At 44.2% G+C, this 27208-nt stretch overlaps 1 protein-coding gene across 1 annotated transcript; it reads left to right on the top strand.

Annotated features, from left to right (window-relative positions):
* Positions 1 to 1641: 1641 nt before the first annotated feature.
* GMEB2 (glucocorticoid modulatory element binding protein 2) lies at positions 1642 to 23303 on the top strand. The gene is given in 16 exon segments (XM_070748762.1): positions 1642 to 1717; positions 9187 to 9347; positions 9758 to 9855; positions 12876 to 13003; positions 14425 to 14528; positions 16543 to 16700; positions 17864 to 17935; positions 18859 to 18996; positions 21138 to 21260; positions 22526 to 22629; positions 22631 to 22702; positions 22705 to 22851; positions 22853 to 22912; positions 22915 to 22962; positions 22964 to 23017; positions 23019 to 23303. Coding segments are annotated over 15 exon segments (1599 nt in total). The 5' UTR covers positions 1642 to 1717; positions 9187 to 9216; the 3' UTR covers positions 23181 to 23303.
* Positions 23304 to 27208: the final 3905 nt, after the last annotated feature.

The raw sequence follows: 27208 nt of genomic DNA, 5'->3' as shown, positions 1-27208 counted from the left end.
TTGTATTGGCAGTTCAGTGTTAGCAAAAACTTCAGAAGAGAAGGATTTAGGGGTAGTGATTTCTGACAGTCTCAAAATGGGTTAGCAGTGAAGTCAGGTGGTAGGGAAAGCAAGTATAATGCTTGGCTGCATAGCTAGAGGTATAACAAGCAGGAAGAGGGAGATTATGATCCTGCTATATAGAGTGATGGTGAGACCACATTTGGAATACTGTGTTCAGTTCTGGAGTCCTCACCTACAAAAAGATATTGACAAAATTGAACGGGTCCAAAGATGGGCTACAAGAATGGTGGAAGGTCTTAAGCATAAAACGTATCAGGAAAGACTTCATGAACTCAATCTGTAGAGTCTGGAGGACAGAAGGAAAAGGGGGGACATGATCGAAACATTTAAATATGTTAAAGGGTTAAATAAGGTCCAGGAGGGAAGTGTTTTTAATAGGAAAGTGAACACAAGAACAAGGGGACACAATCTGAAGTTAGTTGGGAGGAAAGATCAAAAGCAACATGAGAAAATATTATTTTATTGAAAGAGTAGTAGATCCTTGGATAAACTTCCAGCAGACGTGATTGATAAATCCACAGTAACAGAATTTAAACATGCCTGGGATAAAAATATATCCATCCTAAGATAAAATACAGAAAATAATATAAGGGCAGACTAGATGGATCATGAGGTCTTTTTCTGCCATCAGTCTTCTATGTTTCTATGTTAATTGTGACCTTACACTGAGGACTACCTGTATGTCTATGTGATTTTCACAGCAAACTTATACCTCCTACCAGAATGTTCTCTCTCCCCCCCACCCGTCACCTCCCACTCCTCAGGGAAGTTCACAGCCTTGTTCATGTCCCTGTGGTCCCCTCTCCATTCCACTCCCAGTTCGCAAAAAGCCTCAACCTCATTGTATAAAGGCCCTTTGGGGTGTTTCTCCCCCACCACCATCTCCCACAGCCTTGTCCATCTCCTCGTGGTCCCTTCTCCATTTCATTCCCAGTTCCCAACCAACCCCCCTTAACCCCATTGTATAGAGGCCCTTTGAGGTGTTTCTCCCCACCACCTCCCACTCATGCACATTCACAGCCTTGTTCATCTCCTCGTGGTCTCCTCTCCATTTCCACTCCCAGTTCCCAACCAATCCCCTTCATCGTGTAGAGGCCCTTTGGAGTGTTTGTTTGTTTTTTAATTCAAACGACGGTATAAGCCGGCCCGGCGGATGATGGGGACGATGGGAGATGGAGTCCTAAGACGCTTGGGGGGGAGGGAGGAGGAAAAAGTCCTGCGGCTATTTTCCCTCAAGGAACGCGCGCGACGGGCATGGGGGAGGGGGCATGAAGCCTCTCAGCGCCCCCCGCGCATGCGCCATGGAGAGTCGCTGGTGGTTGTTGGGGTTCTGAGGGGAGGCGGCCGGCAGCTCTCCCCCAATAAAAGCCCCGGCGGCGGGTGGGAGCCCAGCCCCCCTCTTTCCTCCCTCTTTGCCTCAGCCCCGGCGCCGCAACAGGGGGGGGAAAGCAGCAGGGGCGCAGTGCGCCTGCGCAACAGCCAGCAGAGGCCGCGCGCACCGAAGCTTTCCCTCACACACTCACAATACGGCGCTGAGGTGCCCGCTGCGGCTTCTTCTTTTTCTTCCTCCTCCTCCTCCCTCGCCTCCCTCCCTCCTTCCTTCCTTCCTTCTCCCGCCGGCGCTGGAACCTGAGCTCGGGCCGCCGCGGCTGAGGTAAGCGGGCGAAACCGTCCCCGGGTGACGCCAGACGGCGGGCTGGCCGGCCGGCCTGTCAGCGGATCCCTGCGGAGCGTCAGGACGTTACGGCACACGACGGGCGGACGGCGGCGACGACGACGACGACGGAGCGCCGCGCTCGGCCGTCTCCCCCGCTCACCCCCCCCCCCTCGCGCTCGCTGGCGCCTCAACCCCTCCCCCTCCCTGGCCTCACTGAGGAGAGCGCGCCTCTTCCTCCCTCACGCGCTCCCTTTTGGCCTTAGTCGAGCGGAGTGCGCGTGCGCGCGGCCGGCCCTCTCTGCTTGTTTCCACCCCCTCCCCCAATCGTCCCTCAGGCGCGCCGCCACAGGTTGCTTGGGACTCCCCGCCGCTCGCCTCTTCCCACGGTGGCGGATGGGCGTTGGAGTCCTGGGACCCCGGGACGCTCCTCCTGGGGATAAGAGAGCCTCTGCCCCCGGCGCGGCTGGGAATGATGGGAGCGCGCCTGGAAGCGTCCGGCGGAGCTCCCGTGTGGTGGGAGGGACGGCACGGCAGCCGAGTATGGAAGAGCAGCTGCTTCTCTCTCTCTCTCTCTTTTTTAAAGTATTTTTTTAGTATTTTTTTCTGGCTTGGATCTTGACCAAGCGGGGCATTTCCAGCGGGAAGGACTACAAAGCCCATTCAGAATGGGAGGAGGGGTGGTCTATGTCCAACCTCCCTCAGCCCCAAAGGGCGAAAGTGGAGGGAGAAAAGAGCAATTTAAAATTCACAGGTGCTTTTATTATTATTTTTATTAAATTTATATTTAACTATATAAGTATAGAATAGAATTCTTTCTACCTCATGATTCTTGGCAAATGAACATTTTCTTTTATTGGTTGTTTCTTCATTGCTTCTTTGACCCTATGACAATCATTAAGTGTTGTATCTCCTGATTCTTGACAAATCTATATTTTCTTTTATGTACGCTGAGAGCATTTGCACCAAAGACAAATTCCTTGTGTGTCCAATCACATTTGGCAATAAAGAATTCTATTTTATTGGCCAAGTGTGATTGGACACACAAGGAATTTGTCATTGGTGCAGATGCTCTCAGTGTACATAAAAGAAAATATAGATTTGTCAAGAAACATGAGGTACAACACTTAATGATTATCATAGGGGTCAAAGAAGCAATGAGGAAACAATCTATATTAATAAAAATGTTAAGGATACAAGCAGCAAGTTAGTCAAACAGTCATAAGTGGGAGGAAAAGGATGATAGGAATCGTGAGAAAAAATAGTAATATTAGTGCAGATTTAGTAAGTAGTTTGACAGTGGTGAGGGAATTTTAGTAGAGTCATGGTGTTCGGGAAAAAAACTTCTTGTGCCTAGTTGTTCTGGTGTGCAGTGCTCTATAGCCATGTTTTGAGGATAGGAGTTGAAACAGTTTATGTCCAGGATGTGAGGAGTCAATAGATATTTTCACAGCCCTCTTTTTGAGTCGTGCAGTATACAGGTGTACAATGGAAGGCAGGTTGGCAGTACAGTAATTGTTTTTTCTGCAGTTCTGATTCCCCTCTGAAGTTTGTGTCTGTCTTGTTGGGTTGCAAAACCAAACCAGACAGTGATAGAGGTGCAGATGACAGACTCAACGATTCCTTTGTAGAACTGGATCAGCAGCTCCTTGGGCAGTTTGAGCTTCCTGAGTTGGCGCAGAAAGAGCATTCTTTGTGGTGCTTTTTTGATGACGTTTTTGATGTTAGGCCACACATTTAAATGCTAAGTCTCATATTAAAGAAAACCCACCTGAGACAGTGAATAAACTACCAGTTAATCAACTAGTCTGGTTGAAATGGGATGTTGATGTTTATGTTTTGCATCTGCGTAACTGCCTATCTCACATACTTTGGCTAGTATAAAAATAAGTTGATATGTAAGTAAGCATTTAGGCTTTTCATGTTAGGAGACCCATTCTTGTTGGTTTACATACCAGCTCTGCTTGATTTTGATAGTTATTTTTATTTTATTGATTGATCAAAGAGTGAGTCTCGGCAGTATACTGTATTATTAAAAACATAAATCATTAATATATATATATATCTTAGTAAAAGGAGGTTGTTAAGATTAACATAATAAAAGTTTTTTAAAAAACAGAGGAAGAGCCTTCAAGGCATTAACCCACCCAAAGGTTGCATGCATGGCACTGATGAGGTTACCTAATTTGGTAATGAAAGAAAACATGAAAACAAGATCAGAATGGACCAAAGACCCCACAGTTGTCCTCTTTCACAAATCTCACTCCCTTCTAGCACTGATGATGTTACCTAGTTTGATAATGAAACATTTGCAAGATCATTCAAAGTGTTGGTTATGACCTATAAAGCCCTTCATGGCATCGGACCAGAATATCTCCGGGACTGCCTTCTGCCGCATGAATCCCAGCGACTGATTAGGTCCCACAGAGTGGGCCTCCTCCAGGTCATGTCGACTAAACAATGCCGTCTGGCGGGACCCAGGGGAAGAGCCTTCTCTGTGGTGGCCCCGACCCTCTGGAACCAGCTCCCCCCCAGAGATTAGGATTGCCCCCACCCTCCTTGCCTTTCGTAAACTTTTTAAGACCCACCTCTGCCGTCAGGCATGGGGGAACTGAGACATCTTCCCCAGGCCTATATACTTTATATATGGTATGCTGTGTGTATGTCTTTTTTAAATTATGGGTTTTTAGATATTTTTAAATATTAGATTTGTATTGTACATTGTTGTTTACTATTGCTGTGATCCGCCCCGAGTCTACGGAGAGGGGCAGCATACAAATTTAATAAATAAATAATAATAATAAATATAACCACTTAGCCAGTTATTAGTGATGGGGAAACTTTTTAACACTGAGTGCTGAAAGAGGGAGTGCACACGTCTCTAGAGGTGTGTTCATCTGGGACACAACTGAGAATTGGAGCTACCCAGAGGATATGCGTGCAACAGAAAAGGAATTTCCTAGCTAGTATTCTACTTACTGGTGCGCATGCGACGATCAGCTGGCCAACGTGCATGCTCACACCGGAAAATGGAAGACCAGGCCAGTTGATAGTCGCACATGCATGCGCACCAGAAACCTGAAAAAGGAACAGACCAGGCAACATGGTTCTGCATACACCCTCAGGCTTGTGTGCCATATGCTCGTCATCACGGCAGTAAGCGCAGAGCATCAAAGACCCCATAGTTCAACTATGAGTTGCAAATATTCCCTTGTATGGGTTGCCTATTTCTCTGCAAGCCCCCTGCGAGTTGGCAGGTCCAGGTTTTCAAACTCTTCCAAAAGGCCTTTCAGGCATTTGAAGGCGAGGATGCTCATAGGAACTTGCTCCATGTAGCTGCATTCACTTGTATTCTTTTTTTAAAAAATCTTACATAACTTTTAAAACACAAATTGTGTTCTGGCATTCCTGTATCACCGTTCCTAATACCTTCAGGGATGTGATTGTGTTCCCCTAAGTGGCTTTTGCTGTTGAATGTGGGACAAGAATAATAATTGTGTTTTGTTTTACCTATTTCAAAAAAAACCTGTGAAGTCAACCTTTTATTCAGGAAACGAACTGGAACAGCAAGAAGGAACAAATGGGATAGTAAAATAAATATAGCAAATGAAATTATCTGTCACTCCAGCAGCCCCGAGTGTTTTAATAGCTTTTGTCTAAGCCAGTGTGGTTCTCAACTTGGGAGTTGGGACCCCTTTGGGGATCGAACTACCATTTCACAGGGGTTGCCTAGGATCATGGGGAAAGACAAATTTCACATAGTGTTAGGAACTAAAGCTTCTATTTTGGCAACTTGGAATATATTTTTACAATCCGACCAATCAAATTCACAGTGGGGGTGTCCCTCTGACCTTCCTGCCAATCAGCTTAAAGCTTTGTTGGGAGAATTGGCGCTAGACTTATGGTTGGGGGTCACCACAACATGAGGAACTGTATTTGAGAACCACTGGTAAGCAGTGGCTGCTTAACTTTTAAATACTGAGTCCTGGATGATTTAAGTACTATTGTTAAATATTAAATAATATTAAATCCTGCATTTGAAAACTTGAGAATAAAGACATTTATAGAATGTCCTTTTAAGGGAATAAACTTTGGAAATGAAACAAAGGGGGGACAAGAGTGAAACCATGCAATATGTGTAAGTAGTCCTTGACTTCCAACAGTTCATTTAGTAACTGTTCAAAATTGCAACACCACTGAATTTGATTTTGATAGTTTTTTATTTTATTGATTGATCAGAGTGAGTCTCGGCAGTATATTATTAAAAACATAAATCATATATAATAAATATATATCTTAGTAAAAGGAGGTTGTGACTTATGACCATTTTTCACATTTATGGTTGGTTTATGTTGTAAATGTTTTGTAGCACTTCTGGAAATCGTTATTTTTTTTCCTTGTGGTGTTCCCCGAAAATAAGACCAGGTCTTATTTTCTTTTGGGCTCTGAAATAAGCACAAGGGCTTATTTTATGAGTGTGTCTCATTTTTTCCCCATGTACAGGAGGTCCACTTCTGTTTGCTTGCGATGTGGGCAGCGGAAACTTTCACTCTGACTCACGGCGGCAGCATTGGCACATCGCGCTGCCCATAGGGCAATGCCTCGCGTGCCCTCCAATATGGCTCCGCATGCCACCCCTGGCACACGTGCCATAGGTTCGCCATCACTGTGCCCGGGCTTATTTTCAGGGAAACGGGTATTGGATGCTTGCTTGTCTTGGTGCTGCAAGAATATTTCTCACGTGCCTTGAGGCTGGGTTTAACACATTGCAATAAAGTCCAGTCATGCCAATATTCTTACGGCTTAGTAAAATGGGGAAATCCATTTATTGTCCTTTTCCTGTGAAATTACCTGTGAAGGATTCTCAAATAAGGCTGTAAGGGAATGAAGTGGCACTTAGCCAGATGCCTGCGGTCTTTGGAAGAGAAACAATTTCCTTCTGCACATGTGTTTGCTGGGATGTTACACTTGCTTGACAATTCTCTGAAGAATCAATTCACCCCACTGATCAGCTCTAGTGTCTTTTAATGTTTAGCTAATTTGCCTGATTTGGTTTCCTGTATTGGTGCTAGGCATGGTTTGTTTTCCTGTGATTTCTTTAATTAACCCAAAATAGCTGTGATAATGTAGAATACAAAGACATAAAACCCTGATGTGCAGAGGGCAAAAAGAACAGTCACTCATGCCCTCATCACCTCGAGGTTCGATTACTGCAACGCTCTCTACATGGGGCTACCTTTGAAAAGTGTTCGGAAACTTCAGATCGTGCAGAATGCGGCCGCGAGAGCCATCGTGGGGCTTCCTAGATTCGCCCACGTTTCTGCAACACTCCGCGGCCTGCACTGGCTGCCGATCAGTTTCCGGTCACAATTCAAAGTGTTCGTAATGACCTTTAAAGCCCTACATGGCATTGGGCCAGAATACATCCGGCACCGCCTTCTACCACACGAATCCCAGCGGCCGATAAGGTCCCACAGAGTTGGCCTTCTCCGGGTCCTGTCGACCAAACAATGTCGTTTGGCGGGCCCCAGGGGAAGAGCTTTCTCTGTGGCGGCCCCGGCCCTCTGGAATCAACTCGCCCCAGATTAGAACGGCCCCCACCCTCCTTGTCTTTCGCAAATTACTCAAGACCCACCTTTGTCGCCAGGCATGGGGGAATTAAGATATTCCTTCCCCCTAGGCCATTACAAGTTATGCATGGTATGTTTGTGTGTATGTTTGGTTTTTATAATAAGGGTTTTTAGTTGTTTTATTAAATTGGATTGTTACATGTTGTTTTTTATCATTGTTGTTAGCCGCCCTGAGTCTGCGGAGAGGGGCGGCATACAAATCCAAATAAATAATAATAATAATAATAATAATAATAATAATAATAATAATAATAATAATCAGCTAAAACTGGATGAACATAGCTAGGAGCATCCAACAGTAATCCATCTACAAGTAGTCCTCAACTTACAACCATTCATTCAGTGAGAGTTCAGTTACAACGGCACTGAAAAAAAGTGATATAGGGCCGTTTTTGACACGACTGTTGCAGCATCCCCACAGTCATGTGATCAAAACTCAGATGCTTGGCAGCTGACTCATATTTATGACGGTTGCTATGTTCCAGGGTCAAGAAATCCGCTTTTGCGACCATCCAACAAGCAAAGTCAATGAGGAGGCCAGAATATCACTTAACAACCATTTTACTAACTTGACTGATTCGCTTCAACAACTGGCACAAAAGATAAAATGGGACTAAATTCACCTAAGAAATGTTTCACGGAGCAACAAAAATGTTGGGCTCAATGGGTGGATGTACGTTGAGGCCGACCTCTACTACTCTGCAAGCTGATTTTGATCCTGATTAAAATTTTAATTTAATTAATTTGACTTATATGCCACCCAATCCCAATGGGACCCGGGGAGGCTTACAACAGTAAATCATAGAATAAACAAGTCAAATAATTAGTGATAAGAACAGTAAAACCCATAATGGGACAGTGATTTCATTTTGAGACTGTCAGTGATTTCTGACCGTCTCAAAATGGGTAAGCAATGTGGTCGGGCGGTAGGAAAAGCAAGTAGGATGCTTGGCTGCATAGCTAGAGGTATAACAAGCAGGAAGAGGGAGATTGTGATCCCCTTATATAGAGCGCTGGTGAGACCCCATTTGGAATAATACTGTGTTCAGTTCTGGAAACCTTACCTACAAAAAGATATTGACAAAATTGAACGGGTCCAAAGATGGGCTACAAGAATGGTGGAAGGTCTTAAGCATAAAACGTATCAGGAAAGACTTCATGAACTCAATCTGTATAGTCTGGAGGACAGAAGGAAAAGGGGGGGCGTGATCGAAACATTTAAATATGTGAAAGGGTTAAATAAGGTCCAGGAGGGAAGTGTTTTTAATAGGAAAGTGAACACAAGAACAAGGGGACACAATCTGAAGTTAGTTGGGGGAAAGATCAAAAGCAACATGAGAAAATATTATTTGACTGAAAGAGTAGTAGACCCTTGGAACAAACTTCCAGCAGACATGGTTGGTAAATCCACAGTAACTGACTTTAAACATGCCTGGGATAAACATATATCCATTGTAAGATAAAATACAGGAAATAGTATAAGGGCAGACTAGATGGACCATGAGGTCTTTTTCTGCCGTCAGTCTTCTATGTTTCTATAATAAACCCTAATGAACTATCCAATCAAGCCCACATACATACAGAACAGTTATAATCGGATGAGATAAGATTCACAGCCCTCAGCCTTGCCAGCAAAGCCAAGTCTTCACAGCCTTTCGGAAGGACAGTAAAGTGGGAGCAATACAGACATGGGGGGGTTGTTTCCATAACGTCGGGGCAGCCACAGAGAAGGCTCTTCCCTGTGGGTTCGCCAACCTGCATTGTTTAGTCTGATTATGAAATGTGTTCAGAGTCGATTCAGTAGAATGGTAACTCCTTCACTCTTTTCCTCTTCTACAGGAGGAAGGTTCTGGAGCGGCTTCCTTAATTATGGCGGCACAAGATATGAGCATGCATATGGAGGAAGTTGTCGTGGTAACCACTCCGGATAACTTGGTTGATGGCAGCGGTGTGGAGGAAGTGAAGACCGTCCTAGTTACCACCAATCTGTCCCAGCACGGGTGAGTCAAAAGATGAAATATTTAGCTGGTAGGGTGGATAGAATCACAATTGGATCATTTGACATCCTCCTAGTCCTGCCGTAGGCATGAAAGCAGCTGGGAGACCTTTGGCCTGTCAACCAAGAGATAGTGAATTCTAGTCCCACCTTAATCATGAAATCCATCTAGCTGTCTTTGGACCAATCACCAGGAGACAGTGAGTTCTAGTCCTGCCATAGGCATGAAAGCTGGTTGGGTATGACTTTGAGCCAATCATTAGGAGATGGTGAGTTTTAGTCCTCAGATGAACAACAGTGTAGGACACCATTTATTTTACGAAAAGAAAGCCGACCTGGAGAAGCCAGGTCAACTTTCTAGAGGAAAGTTTCCTCACTGTCTCCTTCTGTTTCCTTCCCTTCCTCTCTGGCCAGCAGTGACCTCAATGAAGACACCCTGGAGACCGAAAATGCCGCTGCTGCGGCTGCCGCAGCTTTCACCGCCTCTGCCCATCTGAAGGAAGCCCTTTTAGGTAAGGGTGGGGAATTGGGATATTGGTCTCCACCAGGCTAGCTGGGAGCGTGTGTGTGTGTGTGAGGTTCTAGTTGGCGCGTGAGAGAAGCCATGGCCCCTCTCAGGGTGTTTGAGAAGACCCCAGGAGGAGAGAAGCTCAGCACTGGGCAGCAAGCGATGGACACTTAAAAAGTAAAAGACAATTCAGTTCAGATGGGCACTAGCAAGCCCCCTCCTCTCTTCCTGTATTCCTCCCTCCCATCACTCCTTCCATCTATGCCTCATTCTGCTTTCTCTTCCTGCCTCCTTTTCTCCTTCCCTTTATTTCTCCTATTGCTTCCTTCCTTCCTTCCTTCCCTTTAAGTCTCCACTTCTTCATCCCTCCAGCCTTCCTTCTTCCATCACTCCTTCCATCCTCTCTCTCCATCCAGTTCCTTCCTCCCTCTCTCCCTCCCATCTCTCCATCCTCTCCTTCCTTCTTTCCACCACTCCTTCCATCTAGCTTTTTCTGTCCACTCCCTCCCTCCATCACTTTCCGTCCTCCATTTCCTTCCTTCCTGCCTGCCTTCCTCTCATCCATCCATCTCTTTCTGTCCACTCCCTCCTGAAGGGAAACAGCCCTTCCCCAGTGGGCCAACCTCTAGGAAGGCACAGGATGCCATAATTGCCACATCAAAATAAAGCAACGGAGAATATTTTCTCTGTGAGACGGCCTCCATTGAATCAAGATCGCTCCTTTTATTGTATTTCACTTTTCCTGACATGTGGTACAGAACAACCAATTCGCGAACGCCACATACATTAAGCCATCCCCCAACTACTATTCACTCATGGTAACCTCCTCGTGACTTCCCTATAGATAATTAATGGAAGCTCCATTCATTACCTTTTTCTGGATTGTGTGTTTACTGGTGATTAGCAAAGGAATGAGAGTAAGGCATATATTTCCTCATATGGAAGTTAGCTGTACGTTATCTTCATGCTGTATATAAAGTTAATTATTTTCCACGTGGTCATGGATTCTGCAGCTTGCTTACTCAGCCTGGACTTTGCTGCCTTTCCATAGAGGAAGAATAAGGTTTATACAGCACCCATTAGACTAAAACATCACCCTTCAGCAATATTCCATCCCAAAGTTCAGTGCCTAAAAACCTATGATTACAACACCCTCCCTCCATCACTTTCCTTCCTCCATTTCCTTCCTGCCTGTCTGCCTTCTTTTCATCCATCCATCCATCTCTTTCTGTCCACTCCCTCCCTCCCTCCCTCCCTCCCTCTCTTCTATCTCCACTTCTTTTATCCCCCCAGCCTGCCTTCCTCCCATATCTCCTTCCTTTCCTTCCTTCTTCCCATCACTCCTTCCATCCATCTCTCTGTCCACTTTCTCTCTCCACCTCTCTTTTCCTCTCTCCCTCCCTCCCTTCCTTCGACTTCCAGAGCAGGAACATTTTAGAGGAGCAAAACACAGCTCAATTCAGATAATTGGTGTGACAGCTTCTCCTTCCTAACAGCTCCTAGAGTTCTATGCTTCCTATAGGGAGCAGTCAGCTTCAGCTTGATAAGATCCTCTCTGTAAGTGTGAAACAAGATAAGAACTTCATTTGGAAGAATTGCCATGAGTCTTTCTTAATTTTTGGAGCCTGACAGTCGCTCTGTTTGCAGAGTTACGTCTTTCTTGTGGGCCTTCTCCGGGTCCCGTCAACTAAATAATGTCGGTTGGCGGGCCCCAGGGGAAGAGCCTTCTCTGTGGCAGCACCGACTCTCTGGAACCAACTCCCCCCAGAGATTAGAACTGCCCCTACTCTCCCTGCCTTCCGTAAACTCCTTAAAACCCACCTCTACCGTCAGGCATGGGGGAATTGAAACACCTCCCCCGGGCATGTTTAATTTATGCATGGTATGTTTGTGTGTGCGTCTGTTAGTATATGGGGTTCTTTTAAATCTTGTATACATTTTAAAGTTTTCTGATTATTTATGACTTGTTCTATCTTGTTGTGAGCCGCCCCGAGTCTTCGGAGAGGGGCAGCATACAAATCTAAATAATAAATAAAATAAATAATTAAATAAATATTTCTATTGTCATCGTATGTAGCCCATCCTTTCTCAGACAGCGCAAGGCTTGGCAGTACAGCTAATCCTTGACTTATGACCACAATTGAGCCCAAAAGTTAGATTGCTAAACAAGGCAATTATTGAGTGAGTTTTACCCCATTTTACAACTTTTTGCCACAATTGTTAAGGGAATCATGAGTTTATTAAGAGTTTATTAATCTGGTTTCCCCATTGATTTTGCTAGTCAGAAGGTAACAAAAGGGGATTACATGACCCCACCACATTGCAACCGTCATAAATATGAGCCAGTTTGGAATTTTGATCACATGATTATGGGAAGGCCGCAACCATCATGTGAAAAACAGTCCTGTTACTTTTTTCAGTGCCGTTATAACTACAAATTGTTGCTAAAAATGTTGTAATCCCAAGACTACCTGTATTTCCCAGATTTTATTCCCCCGCAATGGCCCAAAGACACCCACTACGTTCTGGGCTCTCATTTGAACTCCCTCAGCCTGTCTCGGGGCAACCCACTTAACAGCTCCAAAATGCCAACAACAGGATGTTGAGAAATGGCTGAAACTGTTCATTCCGTTTGTTTGCGTGTTTCCCCTGTGTCTTGCTTTCTACCTGCAAAGTAAAACACAAAAACCTCTAACCACTTAACAAACTAAAACCCTTCCCACTCTGTTCTCAAAGTCATTCTGATGGAGAGAGGGCGCTCAGACTGCATTTTATTCGGTTTTCATTTAGGGCAATATCCAAGCCTAGCTATTCCAGTTTTTTCAACAAACCATGGTTCGAAAGGGCCAGGTGTATCATTATTTCTGTGACAGGCCCCACTGCTGTGAACAGAATTTCATAGATGGGGGAAGGAGTTGATAACACGGGTAATACCTTTCCAGCCTTCATCACCACTCTTAGTTGTTTGTGGCTGTGTAATCTTTTTTCTCATTTAAAAACGCTTTTTGATTCCTCAACTTGAAGTGAAGATGGCGGAAGGAGAGGAGTGCCTGGAAGCGGAGGTGGCCTATCCCATCACCTGTGGCGACAGCAAAGCCAACCTCATATGGCGGAAGTTTGTTTGCCCAGGCATCAACGTGAAGTGTGTGCAGGTGAGATTATTATAATGATTCATCAATCTGTGTCGCATACTGAATACAGTAGTACCTCTAGATATGAGCTGCTCTACATGCGAGTATTTCAAGATACGAGCCAGAAGGGGAGAGACATTTCTGTTCAACTCCCGAGCTCAAATTCGGGATACGAGCCAAGCGTCCACTAGGTGGCGCAAGAATCCTTGCTTTTGGTTATCTTGGAGGGGAAAAACAAAGTCTAAAGCAATTTGTTCCAAGATACGAGTTTGCTCGAGATACAAGCTCCCTTCTGGAACGAATTATGCTCGTATCTAGGGGTACTACTGTATTGTTATTATTTGTTAGAAATATACGGTATATAAATTTTTTACAATGGTATTGTGTCCATGTCTACTTTTCTGAGCTACTAATTCATATAAACAATGGGGATGTGGAGTTATGAAATGTATGGTAAAGGCAGGTTAGATATGTACGTATATGGGTCTCTATGCAATGGAGAAGGTATATTCCTAAGTAAATATAATTAGAAATAGAAGATTGAGTATGTATTGGAGAAATTCATATAGAAGTTAGACGAAATAGGATAGAAAGCAAATTAGAAATTAGAATATCTTATGTTGTAATATGATAATCAAATGAGATTAAATATTGAGGAATTAATAGCGACCGATTAGGTCCCACAGAGTCGGCCTTCTCCGGGTCCCGTCGACTAAACAATGTCGTCTGGCGGGTCCCAGGGGAAGAGCCTTCTCTGTGGCGGCCCCGACTCTCTGGAACCAGCTCCCTCCGGAGATTAGAACTGCCTTCCCCCTCCTTGCCTTTTGTAAACTCCTTAAAACCCACCTCTGCCATCAGGCATGGGGGAATTGAGGCACACCCCCCCCCCCCCCCGGGCCTATACAATTTATGTATGGTATGTTTGTGTGTATGTCTGTTTTAATAATGAGGTTTTTAAAAAGTTTTTTAAATTTATTAGATTTGTTATGAATTGTTTCATTGTATGCTGTGAGCCGCCCCGAGTCTACGGAGAGGAGCGGCACACAAATCTAATAAATAAAAATAAATAAATAAATAAATAAATAAATTATTCAATTAAATATATCATTATATTATTATATTATAGAGAGGGGGGTTCCTTTTGCCTTTTCCTAGCCCAAGCAGGAAGCACACTCAGATGAACTAATTCTACTTTATTGTAAAGTTCCATGAACAGAATCTCACAGGTCTGAAAGTACATCTCTTCCCCCTCACCTTTACATCCCAACCAACTAGGGAGGGTCTCTTCTGAGATGGTTGTCAGGCCTTCAGGCCTTCTGTGGGCTTAGACCTGACTATTGACTAGCCTGCTGCTCTTCCTCCTGTCTCCCAAGGCCATTTCTGCCGGCCATTACTTTATTGGCTGTCTTCTTCGTGTTACATCTCTCTCTATCTCCTTACAGTATGACAATCATTTGATAAGTCCTAAGGAATTTGTGCATTTGGCTGGCAAGTCCACCCTGAAGGACTGGAAGAGGGCAATTCGGATGAACGGGATCATGCTAAGGTAATTCACTACTTATTGCAAACTCCATGTCCAGTTTGAACTTACCCGCTATTCAACTTACAAAAGAAGTAGAGGGGGGAGAAGGAATGCAGATGATCCAAGAATAGGCCGTGTGTACCAAGAACCCATCAAGGTCACTACTGCAGGTGTCCAACAAAATAACAAACTGTTCTCAAAACAAAAAAAACCGATTCATAATTGGACAGCGTGACCACTATAGATGGGACAAAGGGAAGACTGTCAGGATTAGTACCTGGGGCAGGGGTAGGCCAAGTTGTGGGCTTCAACTCCCAGAATTCCTGAGCCAATCATGCTAGCTCAGGAATTCTGGGAGTTGAAGTCCACATGTCATAGAAGAACCAACTTTGCCTAACCCTAATCTGGGGTAATATTCCAGTCACAGTGGAAAAGGTTGTACTGTAATTAGTGTAAAGTAAAAGGAATGCTGAGTCATAGTGGATCAGCAGAATGTGCTATGACCTGATTAGTCAAGATCTGTATATACTGTAATGAACCTTTGCATAGAAGTGGCTTGTGGTCAGTGATGGTTTGTTGTAGTTTATGATTAGTAGTGGTAGAGTCATCCAGTAAGATAGTTTGGTGTTCTGTAATGTAGAATAGAGAATATAGTGTTGATACTAAGAAGAGGTAGAAGTCTTCTGAAGAATTCCTGCTGTAGCGTCTTCATTCCAAAACCTCTCCAGTGCCTGATGTCCTTTCTACTTCAGGGCGGCCAGCTTCTAAACTCTGACAGAGACCAGTGTTTAACTATTGTTGTGGTTAGCTCTGGCCCAGCTCCTGCCCCAAGGACTGTGGATGTGGGGGAGACATCCACATGCTGCAGGCCTGTTTTGCCCCCGGTGGAATCTGCTGATGAAGGCTCCTCTGACCAAGAAGACATGAGTGACAGGGAGGAGGAGAGTGGGGCAGACAGCTCAGAAGGAGATCAATTATCTAGCTCCTCCCTGGATTCGGAACAAGAGTTAATGATACAGCCACGCATGCGGAGAGCGATGCATAGGCAGCAACAACTGAGAGATTATTATCAAAGAAAATGAGGCCACCTGTGGTTGGGTGGGGCTGTGGTCATTAGTGAGGCTGCTATAAAGAGCAGCCTATGGGTTTGGCCATTGTGGAGGATTATCTGATCCTTGTGTTTCGTGACTGCTTTACTGACTGACTTGTTGTGTGTGCTGATTTTTCCCCGCTTTGAAACTAAACCAGAGCAAAGTGTGTTTCACTTTGTGAAAGAAGGACTGTGAATTACCTCACAGCTGCAAGCTAAGTATCACAGGACTGATAAGGGACTTGTACAAATTACCAGTTTGTTTGGAGACGAGTGCTCTTTGCTATACCAAAAGAGGGCTTGGTTTAAGTGAATTTTCATTATAAAGAACATTGTTTTGAATTTTCAAACGTGTGTGTGTCTGAAATTTGTACCTGTGAATTTTTGGGAGGATTCTACCAGTGAGCCCGACAGAACAACTATGTAGCATTGTGTAGGAAAACTTCGGAGCTGGTTTTATTTCTTCAGTGCCGAAATGGTGTATCCAATAAAGTTTTGATTTCGGGATTACAAAGTCCCCGAGAGGGTCTACTTTCCCTGGGTTTGCTAGTCGGACCATTGACACTCCACTCCCTTCTAGCCCCGATGATACCTCGTTGGGTAAAGAAACCATCATCATATTTTAATGGGCAACTTGCGGGGCGGAGTCTGGGCAACTGCATGGAGCTATTAGAGTGTTTACTGGTCACAGATGCCCTTCCTGTCACCAATGCGGAGTTTTGTTCAGTAGAGGTACATTCTCATGGTGCCGAGAGAGAGAAAGAGAGAAATATCTGCCTCTGCCTAGGAATGAACTCACAGCCTCCTGATTGTGAGGCAAGGGCTCTACCTCTAGGCCACCGCACCACTCTCTAGTTGGGTAAAGAAATGTCTACGAGGAAACTACGAGAACACCAGGTGCCCCACAGTTCAATCCTGAGCTACACATACTCCCTTCTGTCGTTTTAGGAAAATCATGGATTCAGGCAAGCTGGATTTCTACGAGCATACAAAAGTTTGCTCGAATACGTGCCGCAGCACTAAAATCGATCTGACCGGAGCCAGAGTCTCTCTCAGCAGCCAGAGCTCGGCAGAGTACACGCCTCTCACTCCAGCCTCTGCGGACGGTAGGTAGAGAAGCAAAACCTAAGAACAGACCGCAGTTTGAGAGAGCTGTTTTAATTTTCACCAGCCATTCACCCAGTGGTGAGATGCAGCCTTCAGCTGGTTCACACCGGTTCAAGTGAACCAGTTGTTAAATCCTGCCCCACTCCACCTCATAGAAACATAGAAGACTGACGGCAGAAAAAGACCCCATGGTCCATCTAGTCTGCCCTTAAACTATTTCCTGTGTTTTATCTTAGGATGGATATATGTTTATCCCAGGCATGTTTAAATTCAGTGCCTGTGGATTTACCAACCACGTCTGCTGGAAGTTTGTTCCAAGGATCTACTACTCTTTCAGTGAAATAATATTTTCTCACGTTGCTTTTGCTCTTTCCCCCAACTAACTTCAGATTGAGCCCCCTTCTTCTTGTGTTCACTTTCCTATTAAAAACACTTCCCTCCTGGACCTTATTTAACCCTTTAATATGTTTAAATGTTTCGATCATGTCCCCCCTTTTCCTTCTGTCCTCCAGACTATACAGATTGAGTTCATTAAGTCTTTCCTGATACGTTTTATGCTTAAGACCTTCCACCATTCTTGTAGCCTGTCTTTGGACCCCTTCAATTTTGTCAATATCTTTTTGTAGGTGAGGTCTCCAGAACTGAACACAGTATTCCAAATGTGGTCTCACCAGCACTGTATATAGCAGGATCACAATCTCCCTCTTCCTGCTTGTTATACCTCTAGCTATGCAGCCAAGCATCCTACTTGCTTTTCCTACTGCCCGACCACACTGCTCACCCATTTTGAGACTGTCAGAAATCACTACCCCTAAATCCTTCTCCTCCACCACACTATCAAAGTGAGATATACACATGAGACAAGAAGCTTCGATAGGCTTTGTTCTTTTTCTCTATGTTTTAATTTTGTCTGCTTTTCATCTTGCTGCTTGACAGTTCCATGCTGCCTTCCGAATCCAGCCATTGATGATAGGCTAAATATGTCATTCAGCAATATGTCAAAATATGTCTCCTTTGCCTTTAAAGTTTCTTGTCTGAATTATTTACAATTTCTGACAGATGCAAGGTTTCTGTGAGAATGTTGAAAATTGAGAATGTTTTTTTTAATCAGAGGAAGAGAATTAAGGATCAAATGATCTTTGTTGCACAATTTTAATTGCAGTCAACGGATCTCCTGCCACTATCACCATAGAAACCTGTGAGGATACCACCGAGTGGACCACGTCTATTGGAGGTAATGCTCTTAGACCCTCCCACACGATGTTCAGTGCAAACCTGAAAGGCTTTCAAAAAAGCAAACATCATCTAGAATAGCACTTCTATTCTACTAGTTTTTCTCATCATTCCTATCACCCACTTCCTCCCATGTTGACTATATGACTGTAACTTGTTGCTTATATCCTAAGATTTTTATTAATATTGCTTCTTCATTGCTTATTTGACCCCTATGACAATCATTAAGTGTTGTACCACATGATTCTTGACAAATGTATATTTTATTTTATGTACGTTGAGAGCATATGCACCAAGACAAATTCCTTGTGTGTCCAATCACACTTGGCCAATAAAGAAATTCTATTCTATTCTATTCTATTCTATCTTTCCTTGTGCAGGGCCACAGAGCAATAAAAGAGCCCTTGCAGCAAGTTTTGAGGTCAATTTTTTGGGCACATCTAAGTGGAACAAAGCAAGATTCCTCTCCCTGAGCACTGAAGAGATACTGATAGTTGGGGAAAAAATTAAGTGTGGGGGGGAGATCGGTGGCTTAGGTCAGAGGTCTTCAAACTTGGCAACTTTAAGACTTGTGGACTTTTGGGAGTTGAATTCCACAAGTCTTGAAATTGTCAGGTTTGGGGATTCCTGGCTTGGGTGACATCATCTTGATATTCTTTCACTCTCCCATCACCCTGTTTTAAAAGTCGGGTCCCACAGGGGAAGTACCCATGTTTTATTTATTAATTAAATATATATGCCACCCCTCTTGCTGTCCAAGGCAACTCTGGGTGGTCTGCAATATAGTTAAAAACAGTTGCGAATATAAAAACTGATTAAAATGCCAAAAGATTAGATATAGGTAGTCCTTGACTTATGGCCTCAATGGAGCCCAAAACTTCCATTGCTAAGCAAGACAGTTGTTAAGCGACTTTTCCACTCCAGATGACGCCTTCACCTTCTGGCGAGCCCTGAGAGATGCCGGGTTGCTGGAGGAAGTGGTGCAGGAATTCAGCGTGGAATTCGTGGAAGCCATGAAGGGCCTGCAGCAAAGAATCCAGGAACTCCCTTTGCAGCTGAACGGTGAGAACCGGATATCCCCATGCTTTTACCTTGCAAAGAAATTATCTGAACAGTTTCTTAATTTTTTTTATTTACAGTAGTCCTGTGCTCCTCCAATGCACTACTACAGAGAGTCCAATGTGGGTAATACTCTAGCCTGATTGGTAGGGACTGAGTTAAATTTACATATTAGTTAGGTTCCGCCCTCTAGGTGCCCCAATAGGCCAGTCTACAAAACACCGTCATGGTGAAGGGACTTTGAGTTTCTAATTGTGTTAGAGCATTCCTTTGATTGTATTAATGTTTATTTCCCCTTATATCTTACAGGATATTATTTTCTGTTATAACCCCCCCCCCCCCTGAAAGAAATGAACATTTTGCCCCCCCAACTCTCTGATCTGGGCCTCAGTGGAATTTTAGTATTAATATTTATTATTTTACTAATTATAAGCTGCAAGTAAACTACTGGCTGGGAGTGAGTCACACCGGAGCCTGTTTTTGGGTAGGCAGGCACAGGCTACCGTGGTTAGGGCCCTCTTTTGACATAAGGCCAGGCCAGCTTAATCAAATTGATGTTTTGTGGTTGCCAGCCTGGCCCGTAACCGCCACTTTTAACTGGGACTCACATCGAATTGTGTGGAAGGAGGTTTTAGGGTGCCGTTCAAAGCTTTTGCCCAACTGCAGAGGACGCTCCTCCTTATCCAGCAGCAGGTTCACCACACCGTTCATGGCTACTGTGGCACCTGCTGAGAACAACAAGAACCCACGCAGCCACCCTATCCTGCTTGGCCACCTTCTCTTCCGGGCTCGGAGCAGTGTGCAACTGTGAAAACACTCCCCGTGCAGGGGAATCGATCGAGAGAGGCCACACATGTTCCCTAGGGTCACATGCGCCCTCCTGGCATCGTTCTGTGCCCTCGCCAGGGGGCCCGGCCCACTATTTGAGAAGGGTTGCAGTAGTCCAATTCTTTTGGTGGTGACTGTTTGAGCCTACAGTGACGCTGAAAGTAGGACTGGTGACCAGTTCTCACAATTACCGTTTTTGACACTTATAATCATTGTGGTATCTCCTGTGGTCCCATGATGAAAATTTAGGAAATTCAACAACTGACATATGTTTGTGATGATTGCAATGTCCCAGGGTCACACAACCTCCGTCTGTCATTTTCCCTGATGACTTTCATCAAGCAAAGTCAATGGGGGAAGCCAGAATTGGCTTGTCAAGTGGATTTTGCCTCATTTTATGAGCTTTTTTTTTTGTCATAGTTGTTAAGTGAATCACCACAGTTGTTAAGCTCGTAATTGGGTTGTTAAGTGAATCTAGGTTCCCCATTGACTTGGCTTGTCGGAAACCCCCAAAGGTGATCACATGGCTTCAGGACACTGCGACCGTCATAAATATGAGTCAGCTGTCAAGCTTCTGAATATTGATCATGCGACCAGGGGAAACGCAGTGGTTGAAAGTATGAAAAACAGTCATAAGCCACTTTTTCCAGCCACTGCTGTAACTTTGCATGGTCACTGAATGAACTTTCTGTACAAAAATAATTAAACACAATAATTGCATTACCATAATTTTCCACATACACATTTGATATTTATGATGTTTTTACAAAGTATGAAAAGTAAAATCATTATTTCACTTTTCCACTTCAAACAAGCTGAAAATCTAAGTGCTAATGCAGCTATACATTTACTTCATTTTGAAAGAGGAATTGGAGGACTGGGGACTATATAAATAAAAATTCCTACATCTTTCTTTCCTTCCCTCACTGCAAATAAGATAGATGGGTGGATTTCTGGATGGATTTATGTCATATTTTTCGGACTATAAGACATAAATTTACAGGGGGGAAACCCCCCCCCCCCCCCCGTTTTTAGCCTCCCCATATCAGATTTTCACTTTCCCTGGCCCCCAAAAGCACTCTGCATTGCTCCGCATGGCCTGTTTTTGCCAAAAACGGGCCCGTTTTTGGCCTGTAGAATACTTCTGGGGGCTGGGGAGGGTGAAAATGTGATGTGCAGAGGGTTTGAGAGGCACCTAAATTTTAATCTACTTTTAAGGGTGAGGAAAGTGCATCTTATACTCTGAGAAATATGGTAGATAGAATGCCTTCTGTCAGCCATTAGGATGTTTTGTTTTTTCATCCTGTTTCCATTAGATGCCATCCTGCTAAACAACACAGTCCAGAACTTTGGCATGCTGGACCTTGTGAAGAAAGTTTTGGCCAGCCACAAGTGCCAAATGGACCGTTCCAGGAAGCAATACACACGAGACTTAGCAGGTACTGTCTCCCAGGTCCTATTTCTCTCCTTTGTTGAAGATAAATAGGGGAGGGGATACATAAAGCAAAAGGACTATGCGAATATTGGTACAAATGTATATGAATTGAGAGTACAGTGATCCCTCGATTATCGCGAGGGTTCCGTTCCAAGACCCCTCGCGATAATCGATTTTTCACGATGTAAGGTTGCGGAAGTAAAAACACCATCTGCGCATCGCGCGCCCTTTTTTCCATGGCCGCGCATGCGCAGATGGTGGAGTTTGGCGTGGGCGGCGGGGAAGACTCAGGGAAGGTTCCTTCGGCCGCCCAGCAGCTGATCTGCTCGGCAGCGCAGCGAGGAGCCGAATCGGGGTTTCCCCCTTTGCGTGGGCGGCAGGGAAACCCCGATCTTCGTCTGCTCGCTGCTGCTGTGGCCGCCCAGCAGCTGATCTGCTCGGTCAGCGCAGCGAGGAGCCGAATCGGGGTTTCCCCTTTGCGTGGGCGGCAGGGAAACCCCGATCTTCGTCTGCTCGCTGCTGCTGTGGCCGCCCAGCAGCTGATCTGCTCGGCAGCGCAGCGAGGAGCCGAATCGGGGTTTCCCTGCCGCCCACGCAAAGGGGAAACCCCGATTCGGCTCCTCGCTGCGCTGCCGAGCAGATCAGCTGCTGGGCGGCCGAAGGAACCTTCCCTGGGTCTTCCCTCGCTGATGCCCCCTGCTCGCCCGCCCGCCCGCCGCCCGCCAGCAAGAGGGGGGAGAGATAGAGAAAGAGAGAGAAGGAAAGAAAGAGATGAGAGGGAGGAAGAGAGTGTGAGAGAGGAAGAAGCAAGATAGAGAAAGAGAGAGAGAAAGAAAGATGAGAAAGGAAGGAAGAGAGTGACGTCATCGGGTGGGAAAAATCGCGATATAGCGTTTCGCGAAGAACGAGATCACGAAAATCGAGGGATCACTGTATACGGTTATAAATCAAAATGCACGCTTACATATATAGAAGAAAATAAGGCTAAAGAGAAAGAGAGAAAAGGGGGAAGGAAAGAGAAGAGGAAAAATTAGAAATTAAAAAAGAAGAAAGAAAGAAGAGGTAAATTCATATATATAAATTTATCCGATGTCGTAAATAGTGTCAACTTATCTGTTGACCTGATTACAGCTTTTAAGATCTTTACTATCAATATAGGTGAAAGTTTTAAGTTTCTAAACTTAAAGTTTAACAGTTTAAGTTTGTCATTTTGAATTTGTTCACCCTTTTATCGATGATTCATAATTCTCCCCCTTTTCCCACCTCCAGCACTGGAGCAGCAGTGCGACGAGCACCGCAAGAGAGCCAAGGAGCTGAAGCACAAATCCCAGCATCTCAACAACGTGCTCATGACCTTGACGCCCGTCTCCATCCCCCTCTCCTATCAAACGCCCCAGGCTGACCCGGGCTACTTCAGGACCCCCGGCCATCACCTGCCCAACTGCTGACGTCAGTCGGCTCAGATCGCCCTGGCCCCAGGCGTGCCGATCACCCAGCTGGCCGGTCTGCCCATCGGCAAAGTGCTCTCTGCCCTCCCGGCATCTGCTTTCGGAAAGGCCACCACCCAGGTGACGTCGGCCGGCTCTCCCGCCTCCCCCGCTGCTGGGCGGATACACCATCTTGGCGTCGTCGGGTTCCGCCATCCCCCAACACGTTGGAAATCCACCCCCGAAGCTTCCAACCTCACCGTCTTGAGCACCGCGGCCCATCCAGGACAGCAGCACGGTGGTCAAAGTGATGAGCCCGTTCCAGCTGCTCACCCCTGCCAGGGTTGGGCACGGCCATCCAGAACGTGACGCAAATGTCTCCCGGGGGAAGCACCATCCTGGCTTTGCCGTCCAGTGTGATGGAAAGTGCTTCGGCCCCGGAAGAGCACACGACCATTGAGGTCACCACCGTATCGGATGAAGCTCAGCAGAAATGAAACGCGGGACGTTGGTCTTTTTTTTGGGGGGGGGGAGTGCTCCGGGCTTACGTGCCCATCCCTAGGATGAGAAAACGGAGACGACGATGAAGAAGAAGAAGAAGAAGAAGAGTGCTGGGTAAAGAGAGAGGAAAACGGATCGGTTGATGGCGGAATAGGGAGGTTGAAATCTTAAAAGGGAAGAAAGACGAAGAGAGAAGACGAAACGAAGGGAGGACACCACTGAAGGGGCAGAAGAAATACCCCCTTCCCCTGTTCCTGGGATCCATTAAAAGCTATAATCTTTGCACCCCCCCAGCTTGTAAGTACTCCCCCCATCTCTAGCCAGCCGAGACAGGATTTGAAGAATGCAACAATTATAACCCAATTAGGCAGCGAGACAGGATTATTTTAAATATTTCCTGGCTGGCAGAAGTGGGGGGGTCCCGGCACAGGCAGTTGCCTGCGTGTTGGGTTCGGGAGAGGGACTGTTTCTCTGCCAGAAGGGAGGAGGAAGAGGAGAGAGAGGGAGGGAGGGAGGGAATCTGGCATATGGACACGGGTGAAATGGAGGAGGAGCCCTGGGCCAGAGACCCACGGGATGGGGAACAGCGGCTCAAAAGGGGGGAAGGAGGAGGCTTGGAAGGGAGGCAGGAGGACTTCAGTGGGGGGCAGATCTGTCCCCAATTTTAAGAGCGTCGCTTCGCCGAGCTCCCTGCTTGCATCTCAGCCTCTGAGGAGGAAGATCTGGCCCAGCCTACTAAAGGTGGACTACCTACACTGGATTTCCCCTCTCCCCCAAGCTGGTCTGTCCTCCGTGGCTCCTGAGCCTTACCCTCCCCATCCCACTATCCCAGAGGATCAGCACTTTAGGCTGCAAAAAGAGGGCACTTTTTTTTTTTTTGCAAAAAGTAGCATGAAAAACGGGAGCTTCTGATTGTTCCAGCTGACTTGATAATTTCCCCCCCCACCAACTTCACATAGACATCCATAATATACCGTAAATCATATCAAAAGAGACATAATTATACATTTCTATCCAATAGGCCATAAACAAATATCTTAATTTTGCAGCTTTTGTACTTTTATCTCTTGTCTGTTTTCCCTCTACATTTCATATTATTTAATTCCTTCTATCTCCTTCTCTTTAGCCGCCCCGAGTCTACGGAGAGGGGAGGCATACAAATCCAATAAATTATTATTATTATTTCCTCTACCTTCTTTCTCCCTCTTTCCTCTCGTCCCTTCCTTTCTACTTCCTCTGCCTCCCTATTATCCTTCCCTGAGTACATCTAATCATAAACCATTTTATGGTTAGCAGATTAGAAACTCAAATCCCTAACTTCATTCCCGCATCGATGCTACTTTTAAACTTGTATCTTTTCCTTTATCCATAAATTAAATGTGGAAAGAGGAAAATGGACTACTTTACTTTACATTCTCCATTTACTCCTCTGCATATTTCCGGAAACAGGATTGTAAGTCTTATAGGAAAATGATTGAAGAGTATCTTAGCCTCTTCTAGAGGAATAAGAGAAAAACTTCTCCCAGTGATCTCCATCCTTCAAAATAAGTTCTACCAGCATTTATATACTACACGTTTCTTTCACTTCTGAAACATGGCTCTGACCACAGTTGGTAATATGTCCACCCCCCCCCCCCAACTGCTTTTCTTTAATGCAGTAATTCACTGCATTATCAGAATTACATCTTATTTTAATTAAAATAAAAACATTTGGTGCCCACCTTTATATCTGAGAAATAAGATTCTAGAATTTGGGCTTGAGTAACATTTCATTTTCAAATGAAAATTGAAATATATATGGATATATATCCATATACAAATATACCGAAATGGTGCCATCCTAGATGTATTATTATTCTAATGCTACCTTGACACCTATTTTTGTCGCCTGGGTCTACCACCTTTAATTTTCATTTTCTTCCAAATTAATTGCTGTAGTTTATCTTCCATACATATTCATTGTCTCTTGTACCTTTTTTCTTATTTATCCTTCAAGTCCATCCTGTTTATATTTTTTATTTTAGGACATATTCCTCCCTTTCCTCCATTTATCTCTTTACTCATTTTATTTTTATTCTGTTATTTCTAAGTGCCCTAAATTTCTAATCTCTTAAAGATATTCCAATCTTGCCGCTCTACATCCATCCATTGGCTGTTAACATTACCAACTTCCCAATATACTATAACTCACTAATCATCAAAAATCGTTTCAACAGGAAATCAAATTTATGGAAACATTTGCAAATAATAATTGTACAAATTTTATAACTTTCCAACAATAAATTCCTCCTCAGAGTTTATTTTTCAATTTCTATAATATGTATCATCCTTTACCAGTCTTATATAAAAATCTTATATCATAATTATATGTAACTAATAATATTGATACAGTTAAATGTAAAGTAATAATTCTAAAAAAATTTATAGTCACCATCAATCTTATATTAAAACTTTATACCCTACTTAATTATATGCAATTATCCCCTATAATGTAATTTATTTCCCTTTTAAATTCATCATAAAGATTTAATTTTCAATATATATCATCATACAAAAAATTTTTTTAGCATTCCATCAGTTACACCTGCTATTATACCACTTATTTTTCTTCTTTCTTTATTTAAACATCATATTAAATCTTATAAAAAAACCTTACACCATAATTAATTATACCCAATTAATAACCTAAATTTCAATAATTCTATTATCAGGTATCTTATTACCCCTCTTCCTTTCTATTGACCTTCCCCTCTTCATCCATTCTCTTTTTGGTCTCTCAAAAATTCTAATTCTTGAGTGTATTGTTTACTTAAATCTGTTCTCAATTCCTCCTGGTCTCTTCTCCCTATTCCCCCCCCCCCCCCCATTTTTAATTGCTTCTTCTTAATTGCTTTTTCTTATCACTGTAAATCCCAGTGTAATTATCAGTCTGTTTTTTTTTTAATTTTCAGTCCCCTTTTCTTTAGTATAATTTCCTTGTTCTTCATTTTCATCTTCCACCATTATAAATTCTGAGTGTTCTTTATGTTCCAACTTTATTTCTATTTTCCTATCACCTCTAATTTCCAAAAGTAAGTTTTTATATCTTTATGCATGTATTTAACATCTCATGGATACACACCTCTGTATTGTCAAATTCAAAATTGATAGAGGTTTAGGGGAGGTTTGCTTGAAGCTTAAGTCCGTATAATCTCTCTGTATTTCAGTCCAAGCCAGTTCAAAGTCCTATTATCTTCTGTCACCAAAACACTACACCATCAAACACAATAGCACAACACACACTTCTTTCAAATCCTTTCAAGCTCCTAATTATCTTCTTATGAGCAAGGTCAATCTCCAGCTGTCAGCAAATTCAAGCTTCCCACAATCTGTTGCAATATTTTCTTTTAGTCAGCAGATGGCGGTGTCAGTTTCCTAATATAACAAGATAGATCTTTTATAGAAATCTCCAAAATCCTTTAAATCCACTTAGCACATAAGGGATATTTTCTTCAAATTCTTCATTCTTTTAAAGTCTCTTTAACTTCCACCAAGTCCAATTATAAAAACATCCTCAATTTTCTTGGGCTTTTAAACTCTGTTCTCTATGGTATTTCCAATTGCTAGATAACTGCTAGCTCAATTCTGGGATATCTTTTATCTCCTTTTGAATTTCTTCTTCTTATTATTATTAAATTGGCCAAACACTCACCCAGCTTCAGCACTTATTCACCTCTCTCCAGCAAAAACACTTAGATCTTGTTGTCACCCTGGCAATCCACAATCTCTCTATTCCAGTCTTTCAGATCATGGCCGTCTCAGCTAATGGTGAGTCATCTTCCACAGCTGCTGGTTGAGAGGTTGGTGCCAGCTCCCTGGGAGGTTTACAAGCCCCCCCCCCCCAAGACCACTGGCCGGTGCCTCTCTTCTTCACTGCCTCTCCAGGGTGGCTCTGACCTGGTTCCGGTCTGCTTCCAGATCCCCAAACAATTGAGATTCAGGGGTTTCCGTGGAGACACCAATAGCGCTGAGATGTTGGCGACGC

Source organism: Erythrolamprus reginae, chromosome 3, assembly GCF_031021105.1.
Source record: "Erythrolamprus reginae isolate rEryReg1 chromosome 3, rEryReg1.hap1, whole genome shotgun sequence".
In the NCBI taxonomy this organism is placed as follows: domain Eukaryota; kingdom Metazoa; phylum Chordata; class Lepidosauria; order Squamata; family Dipsadidae; genus Erythrolamprus; species Erythrolamprus reginae.
The sequence above is the reverse complement of the archived record's forward strand: the minus strand, read 5'-3'. Positions and strand labels throughout refer to the sequence as shown.